Source organism: Theobroma cacao, chromosome 6 (genome assembly GCF_000208745.1).
Source record: "Theobroma cacao cultivar B97-61/B2 chromosome 6, Criollo_cocoa_genome_V2, whole genome shotgun sequence".
Classification (NCBI taxonomy): Eukaryota; Viridiplantae; Streptophyta; class Magnoliopsida; order Malvales; family Malvaceae; genus Theobroma; species Theobroma cacao.
The window spans coordinates 15667522-15676269 of record NC_030855.1 but is presented as its reverse complement, the minus strand read 5'-3'; the positions used below and the strand labels follow the sequence as shown (position 1 = coordinate 15676269).

At 34.1% G+C, this 8748-nt stretch overlaps 2 protein-coding genes across 2 annotated transcripts in view; both read left to right on the top strand.

Moving 5' to 3' along the window:
- LOC18595849 (katanin p60 ATPase-containing subunit A1) lies at positions 7-4677 on the top strand. Its single transcript, XM_018123962.1, has 7 exons — positions 7-162; positions 726-1197; positions 1331-1528; positions 1903-2147; positions 2538-2696; positions 2849-2936; positions 4146-4677. The coding sequence occupies exons 1-7, from the start codon at positions 41-43 to the stop codon at positions 4425-4427; spliced, it is 1566 nt and encodes a 521-aa protein (XP_017979451.1). The 5' UTR covers positions 7-40; the 3' UTR covers positions 4428-4677.
- LOC18595848 (aspartate aminotransferase) overlaps positions 6290-8748 on the top strand; it is a 17647-nt gene continuing 15188 nt past the window's right edge. Inside the window, exon 1 of the mRNA XM_007023960.2 lies at positions 6290-7253. The gene's annotated coding sequence lies outside the window, so the exon portion shown is untranslated. The remainder of the gene's footprint in view (positions 7254-8748) is intronic.

The following is an 8748-nucleotide window of genomic DNA, read 5'->3' as shown; positions in this document are numbered from 1 at the left end:
TTTTTTTTTTTGGATTTTGGATTTTGATGGTGAAATCAAAATGGTCGGAAATTCGCTAGCTGGATTGCAAGATCACTTGAAATTGGCTCGAGAATACGCTCTCGAAGGCCTCTACGATACTTCCATTATCTTCTTCGATGGCGCCATTGCTCAGATCAACAAGTATTTTTCTACCTTTTTTTACTTTCCTTTCATTTTGTATAATTTCAGCGGCTCACAATTTCTTTCCTATTTTTTTCAGCTCTTAATTTCGAATTTTTATACATTGATTTTATTCACAAGTAGTTAGACAGTTAAATGCTTCAGTTAGAATTTTGTTGTTTTTTTTTGTTTGATTCATTTCTGAATTTTAAGTTTGTTTAGGGAATAAAAACAAATGTTAGCTTCATCAGCTGAGGAATTTTCAAGTTGCCAATTGTAGTAAAATGAATTTCAAATATATTATTAATGCTTCATTTTAGTTGGCCATAATTTACTTTTTGCTTTCAAAATTTTGATTAAATATGTGTAATATGATATTATTTATATTTTTGAGAACTACATTGATTTTTATTATTCATATTGCATCATGTCAGCGGTAAACACGAAATATATATAAAAACCCAAGAAATCAAAAACTAAATAAGTATTGCTTTATGTTTGTTACTGACTTTTTTAAAATTGATATTTACGTAGCTATTGTTTGATTTAATTCGCTAAAATTATTGATTTTTTTATGCATTTAGGCATCTAAACTCGCTTGATGACCCGTTAATTCGTTCAAAATGGATGAATGTGAAGAAAGCTCTATCGGAGGAGACAGAAGTTGTGAAGCAATTGGATGCGGAAAGAAGGTCATTTAAGGAAGGGTCTAATGGGCGGCGTCCTTCTTCACCACCGATTCATGCTAAGTCCTCTTTTGTGTTCCAACCATTAGATGAGTACCCGACTTCATCAGGTGCCCCAATGGATGACCCCGATGTGTGGAGGCCTCCAAGTCGGGACACTACTAGTAGAAGACCTGCGAGGGCTGGTCAAGTGGGCATGAGGAAATCGCCCCAAGATGGGACTTGGGGGGGTCGTGGTAATACTAGAACAGGTACAACTGGCCGTGGTGCGAAGGCTGGTGGCTCAAGTAGAAGTAACACAGGGGTTAGAGCATCTGCCACTGGGAAGAAGGGAGCTGGTTCTGGGAAATCTAGCAAAGGAGACTCGGCAGTAAGTTCTCTGAAACCTGTTTAATCCCAAATACTTTTAGTGACCTGAACAGTTTTTGCTATTCTGATGTCAAACTATGTTAGTTTGATGTTCTCTATTTTTTAGTAATTGATTTGCTTGTGCAATTTTGTAGAATGGTGATGCTGAAGATGGAAAGTCAAAGAGGTCACAGTATGAGGGACCTGATCCAGATTTGGCTGCAATGCTGGAAAGGGATGTTTTAGAAACCACTCCTGGAGTGCGGTGGGATGATGTTGCAGGTTTGACTGAAGCAAAAAGGCTTTTAGAGGAAGCTGTTGTTCTTCCTTTATGGATGCCTGAATATTTTCAGGTACTTGCAGCAGTTACAGCTGAATTATCATTAAAGTAGCATTTGGTAGAGCAGATATAATATTTGCCACATCAATTTTTGTTTCTGTCACATAATACTGTGTAAATGCGAAATATGTTATTTTTTTTTACTTTGTCAGCTTGATTTGGCATTCAGTAAAGGGATATAACAACAGTGATCTAGGTCTGGTTTTCTGTAGATGTTTTCAGGGAATATAGAAAAGTCATTAAAAGAGACTTAGTTTTGTTTCCAAAATTTCAGAAAACTACAAAAATAACTTTTCTGCATATCTTTTTTCTCCCCACATCTAAATATGTTTATTCTGACATGGACTACTGGACAGGATGAGTTATTTTACTTTTGTTCATCTTTAGGGAATTAGGAGACCATGGAAAGGTGTTCTTATGTTTGGCCCTCCTGGAACTGGCAAAACTCTTCTGGCTAAAGCAGTTGCCACTGAGTGTGGCACAACTTTTTTCAATGTTTCTTCTGCTACATTAGCATCAAAGTGGCGTGGGGAGAGTGAGCGCATGGTCCGGTGCTTGTTTGATCTTGCAAGAGCTTATGCACCTAGTACAATTTTTATTGATGAGATTGACTCTCTTTGCAATGCCCGTGGGTAAGTTCACTGCCTTTTACTGTAGAGTTTGGCTGTTATCTGGTTTCTATCTTGGCAGTTATCTTTCATGCATTCTTGCTGTTCAGAATCCATATATTTCTGTAATTAGTTTTCTTGTATGAAGGGGGCATATATGTGCTGATATTTCAATGTTTAACTTGATATTTCATGCATAGACATTCTCCCTTTTTCCTTCAGCTCTTCATTTGTGCATTTACTTATGCATTGATCTCTCTCTCTCTCTCTCTCTCTCTCTCGTGCTTTGTGGTGTTAGCTTTTGTCTACCATTGCATAAAGTCCAGGCTGTTGTGCGCTAAAATGTGAAATTGGTAGATTTATTCTTCAATAATGTCGTCTCACATTTGACTTGATTGCAATTTTTGCGTTTAGGGCTTCTGGGGAGCATGAATCATCTAGAAGGGTAAAATCTGAACTTCTTGTTCAGGTAGATGGTGTAAATAATACTGCCACGAATGAAGATGGTAGCCGTAAGATAGTGATGGTTTTGGCAGCAACTAACTTCCCATGGGACATAGATGAGGCTCTCAGGTTGGTCCTGCTTATGTTTTAGTTTTGATTATTTTTTCTCCTTTTGAATTGGCTGAATCTCTTATTTGCACCAAGTCATATGTTTGAGGGATCTCATCATTCAAGTTACTAGGTTATACTTGTTGTATCTAATTGTCCTTCATGCGATGTAGGAGGCGACTGGAAAAGCGTATATATATTCCTCTGCCTAATTTTGAGAGTCGTAAGGAGCTTATTCGGATCAATTTAAAAACAGTCGAGGTAAATTACTGCTACTACTCAAGGAATAATGTTGTCATTTTCTCAAGGCTTTATGATATGATTATTTTCCGTGTTGTGTTTTTTGTTATGCCACATGTGATTTGTTTTACTGATATATAGATTTAAGATATAAGTTATTCATGTGATGTATTAGTAAGATAAAATCTAGCTTTCATATCATATCAGTTATGGTGTAACTTAAGATCTTTCTTTTGGGGGCCAAATAAAAGTATATATATGAATCATCTGAAAAGTAGATGATTTAAATGTTTATAGAATATTATAATAGATAAGTGATATTCTCAGATAAACTAATTTCTTTGTTAACTTGTCTATTCAGTACAAGAAATGCCACAAACAAATAGGCATTACAGTGGTGAATATGTGTGAATGAGGAAAGTGAAAGCACAAATTTGTTGTTGTAGTAGTCTCTTATGGATCACACCCCCACACCACACCACCACACACCCCCCCCCCAAAAAAAAAAAAAAACAAAACAAAATCAAAAAACCTAATCTCCCTTGTAAATTTGGTAGCTGATGTTTTAACTTCACCAAATTGTCACAGTTGTCTTGTATGTTGATATATAAGCAATGAATATAATTTAAATTTTAGTAGATTTAGTGTCGATTCTAGCATTATATCTTTCACTTAAAAATATGCTAAAAATTTCCTCCATGTGTTCATATCAACATAAATATTTAATAGAAAATAAAAACACAGTGAAGATTTTCTTTTAAAGGGGGGAGCGGGGTTGGAGATATCATGCTACTGCTATTGAAGATCCACCACTGCATATTGGCATGCAGACAGAGACATTAGCAAGGCACCTAAAGGCTTTTTGTTACTCTAGTTTCCCTGCAAATGATCCCTGACAAGCGGCCAGCACATAATGCTTGATGTAATGAAATTGAGTTTCAGTCTGCCGTTCATTGTGCTTTGCACATCAAGACTCTTTGTAGCTTAAAATGGTCTGTCTGTGTGATATCCGCCAGGACAATTATAGGGCGTGAAAGCCAAATTCTTGTTGTCTGTTTAAGCTGGTATTTCTTTTTTATGCCTTGCATGCTACGATAGTCTCTTCTAATTTCATATATATATTTGTATTCTTATAGTTGATTTCTTTGTGAATATATGCTATAAATTTATTTTGTTATGCTACCATTAAGTTGCGTTCAATTGAATGATATTGATATTTATATGTGGCAGGTGGCCCCTGATGTGGATATTGATGAAGTGGCTCGTCGAACAGAGGGATATAGTGGGGATGACCTCACAAACGTTTGTCGCGATGCTTCCTTGAATGGAATGAGGCGTAAAATAGCTGGAAAGACACGGGATGAGATTAAGAACATGTCCAAAGATGAGATTTCAAAGGATCCAGTTGCAATGTGTGACTTTGAAGAAGCCTTGGCAAAGGTCCAGAGAAGTGTATCTCAAGCCGATATTGAGAAGCATGAAAAGTGGTTTACCGAATTTGGATCAGCATAAGGGGAATTGAAAGCCCTTTTGAGGATGATATATTGTTTGCTTTCCTGATATGCTTAGCAAAAAGGTGTTCATCGTTATTTCTTATTTTTGTTTGTACTTTTGAAAGTGTCTGATTGTTTGTAATCAGAGTGTGACGAGAGTTGTTACGATGTTGTGCTATTTGTATCTGTAATCCCATTGATGTAACCTGATCATTGTTCACTAATTTTATCAGTAAACGTCTAGATATTGCAAACATGCAAGATCCCCATCCTTTTTCCATAAGTTTGTTCTTCCTTACAAAGTTGGATACCTGGAATGAGTAGTGACGGTGAACTCGATCCAGATTGGATAGAAAACTACAGATTGGATTACCAAGATTGAAACCTAAAGATGCATTTTGAGACGCTTTGCTTGTACCTTTAGCCTTTTCATGTTCTTCCTTTTGCTTATTCCTTGCAGGAGCAAGGTAACCAAGAGTCCGAGTCAGATCATGCCGGCTAAGTCGCCCAATCCTAATCCTAAGGTGAAACCCTAACTGTGGGAAGGTCCAAAGCGGCATGCCTTTTGTAGAATCTAGGTAGATAAGCTAAGCAAACACTTGTCACGTCCCTTGATGACTTTATTCCTATAGATACATCCTTCGGTGAGCTGGTTTATCTCGATCGTCAATTGTTTTCCCAATTATTCTAAAATTATTTTTGCTGTAGCTGTTTTGGTTTAATTATAATACATTTTTGCTTTTGTTAAAGTATTTCGCATTGCAAATGACGTTTAAAGATTTTCTTACTATTTCTATTTCTATGGTTGCATCTGAATTAGCTTTTAGTATTAGTGGAATAGCGTGGTGAGTAAACATGATAGTAAAACTTTGAAGACATTAGCATGCACTCAAAATTAGTAGAAGAATGAACTGGAGTGTTGGTTATTACTTTTTGTCATTTGTTTTATAAAAAATATTTATCATAATTCAAATTACATAATTTTTCCTCATTTTTATTTATGTAAAATTTTTGACTGAAGGTGAAATTTACACAGTTAATGTTGAGGAAGAACAAGAATTCATATAAAATTTATAATGCAATGTTATTGTACACTACATTTGAATATGATATTAAATATTATATTTAAATATAATATTATTGTATGTTGCATTTGAATTGGATGTTTGATATTATTTTTGAATATAGCGTTTGATGTTACACTTATATGATTTTTATGTTGTATTTTTGCTATTTGAGTTATTTTAAAATTTTAATTGTTAATTAATTGTATATGAATTAATATAAAACATTTTTTATTGAGTTTTGAGCTCGAAATATTAAACGGGAATCCAAATATCAAAAAATCTATAACAGATTCAAATAATTAACAGGCAACGCTACACTAATAAAATTCGATTTTGATAATATGTTTTTATTTTATTTAAGTTTTTATATGATTCAGGTACAGAGTCAGAGTATTTGGACAAATAACAAAGATCTTGGAGTCAAGAGTATTGAGACAAATAACAAGAATATTGGTCATTTACGTCTCTAGTGGAGGCCAAAAACCAATCAAGGAATGATTTTAGTTTGGGTTTTGAAACCTAAACAAATTAAAAGGAAATTAAAAGTTTAAATATAAACAATGAAAATAACAAAAATGGCAGCCGCCTCTTTGTCCAAACACTCGTTTTAAACTCTTCTGAATTAAAATGAAGCTGTAAAAAAAAAATTAGAGAAAAACAATAGAAACAACAAAAGTAGCTAATGTCAACGCTGCCTGTCCGCTACCGATGGCAGCAGCGTAAAAGTCACCTCTCCTTGCTTATAAAACTAGCGAAAACTCGATAAAAAAAAATTAAGGAGGAAAGAAAGAGAAAAAACTCGAGAAAACTAGACAAAAAAATAAACCCTGAAACTAGCAGCCATTTACACACAAAAAAATCAGAAAAACAAACCAAAAAAATAGCAAAATGGGAAAGTTGTTCGGTTCAGTGTGAACGGAGGCTGGATCCGTCGCTTTTAGAGCTTTCTAGTGGTTCTGATCGTTGAGTTTTGGGTTCCAGTCTTCACAACATTCGGTTTCAGAGTTAGGTTGTTTTGGTTGTTGGACATTTCAATCGGTGAAAGGAAAGAGGAGGTGGAGAAGAAGATGAAATATGATTACGGCGGTCGGCGGTGGATCTAGATTTTTTTTTTTAATTTCAGTTTTTTCTAGATCAAGGAGAGAAGGATAGGCTTTTGGAAAAAGTAATCTGATCAAAGATAGAAGAGATTAAGAGAAATTTTTGGTGATTTTTAGGCATTTTTCAAACCACTGTGACCTGCGTTCGACGAAAACGGCGACGGTCGTATTCTAGGGAGCCTTGGCCGACATGGGGGAGAAAAATGTTCAAAGAGAAGAAATGGTGCCTTTTATAGTTAGGGAGGTGCCAAATGGCACCGTTTGAGAGGCCAATAGTCACAAAAAAAAGAAAGGGGAAAAAAAAGGGGGAGCGGGGAAGGAGGAGATATAAGTGGGAAAGAAAAAGCAAAGGAGAGCGAAAAAAAAAAGTAAAGAAAGAGTAAAAGAAAAAAGGATTGGGTGCATTGGTAAAGGTTGCAGCGTTTGTTGGAAGTCTCATGTTCTAACTTTCACAAGCGGTTGTTTTGGGTGAACAACAAAAAAGGAGAAGCGGGCCACTAGCAAAGGGAAAGCCCAGTGCGTGACCCAAAGGTGAAGCTCAGTGGATCGTAGGCCCAGAAGAAAAAGGGCAAAGAAGAGAGGTTCAACAGAAAAAGAAAAAGTGCCTGGAGAAGGGTTCAAGCCTGTGGAGGTTTAACAACGGTCAAAAATAGTGTGCTTTTGCCTACTCCACTAGAGGTAAGTCTCTTGAAGCTCTTTTTATTTTAAATCTATTTCATTTTATTATGTTTCATTAGCATAGTTAGCATGAAATTAATAACTTAAATATATTTACTTGAATTAAACCAATTATAGAATTTTCATTTAAAATGTGAAGAGTCACAATTTCAAGTTAATTTTTTTAAGGAAGGAATTTGCGAAGAGTTATAATTTCGAGTTAATTTTCCTAAAAGACGAATTTGATTAGAACTTGAGAAGATCTTAATTTTATATTCTAATATTCCTTAATCTAGTAATTATCTTTTAAGTAAATAAAAATTATTAAATTAAAAAAATATGACCATTTGAAAGAAGTTAAAAATTATAAAATTATTAAAAGTAAAAGAATAATAATAAATTTTGAAAATAAAATAAATACATAAAAAATTAATAAATATTTTACTTTTTATGCATCATCGACATCCATTTGTTGTTGATCTTTGCATTCATTTTTTATATATGTTTTTGCAAATGGTTTGAGAATTCCGTTAATAAGACTTTCTCGAAAAACTTACAAGTATAAGTTTTTTCGAAGGACTCCATATGTGAGAGTATTCTTGATCCCACCAGGATGGGAGGAATTGGAAAATATTTCAATAAAAGGTTTTCATCCATATTTAAATAAATTGAAATTTGCATCATGCTATTATATACCGTTGTACACGTATGATAACCTTTGATGATGAGACTTTTTCGAGAAGCTTGTAAAGGTAAGTTTTTTCGAAGAATTCTCCAAGTGAGGAAGTATTTTCAAATTCCACTAGAAAGATGAAAGGGTTTGAGTAATGCTATCAATAAAAAGTTTTCATTTGGTATTTAATAAAATTAGGAAATCCATTCCTTGATTCCATCATGTGCACCAGAAATATTAAATCAGGACATGAATGATAATCCTCAATGATGAGATTTTCTTGGAAATCTTGTAAAGATAAGGTTTCTTGAAAAATTTTCTAAGTGAGGAAAAACTCAGATTTTACCAAAACGATAGGAAAATCTAGCTCATTCATGTGTTGACAAAAATGAACATAATAATGAAAATAATATATGTAATATAAAATGGAACAATAAATAATGATAAAGGGAAATAAGATAAAAATTAAGAATTAAGGTTAAAATAGGATAAAAAAGGATTAATAGGTACCATTCTTCGAACGGGCATCTAGTCTTGCATGTAACCATACTCTCAAGTCTATTTATGTTTGTAGATCAAAAACCTATCTTTTTTAATAAACTTAAACTAAGCTTAAATCTCATTAAAAGGGATAGATGTGATTAGGTTGCCAATTGTAACTAACAAAAGATTGGTGTCAACTTCAACCCCACGTTGGATGGATTCCTAGACCCACACATAGAAACAGATATCATGAACAAAATGTATCATAAATAATGAGTGGAGTTTTTGCCTAAAAATTGTGAAGGGATTTGCTTAAACAATACTATTTACCAGGCACAAAGCTCCCAAAATTTAATTTTA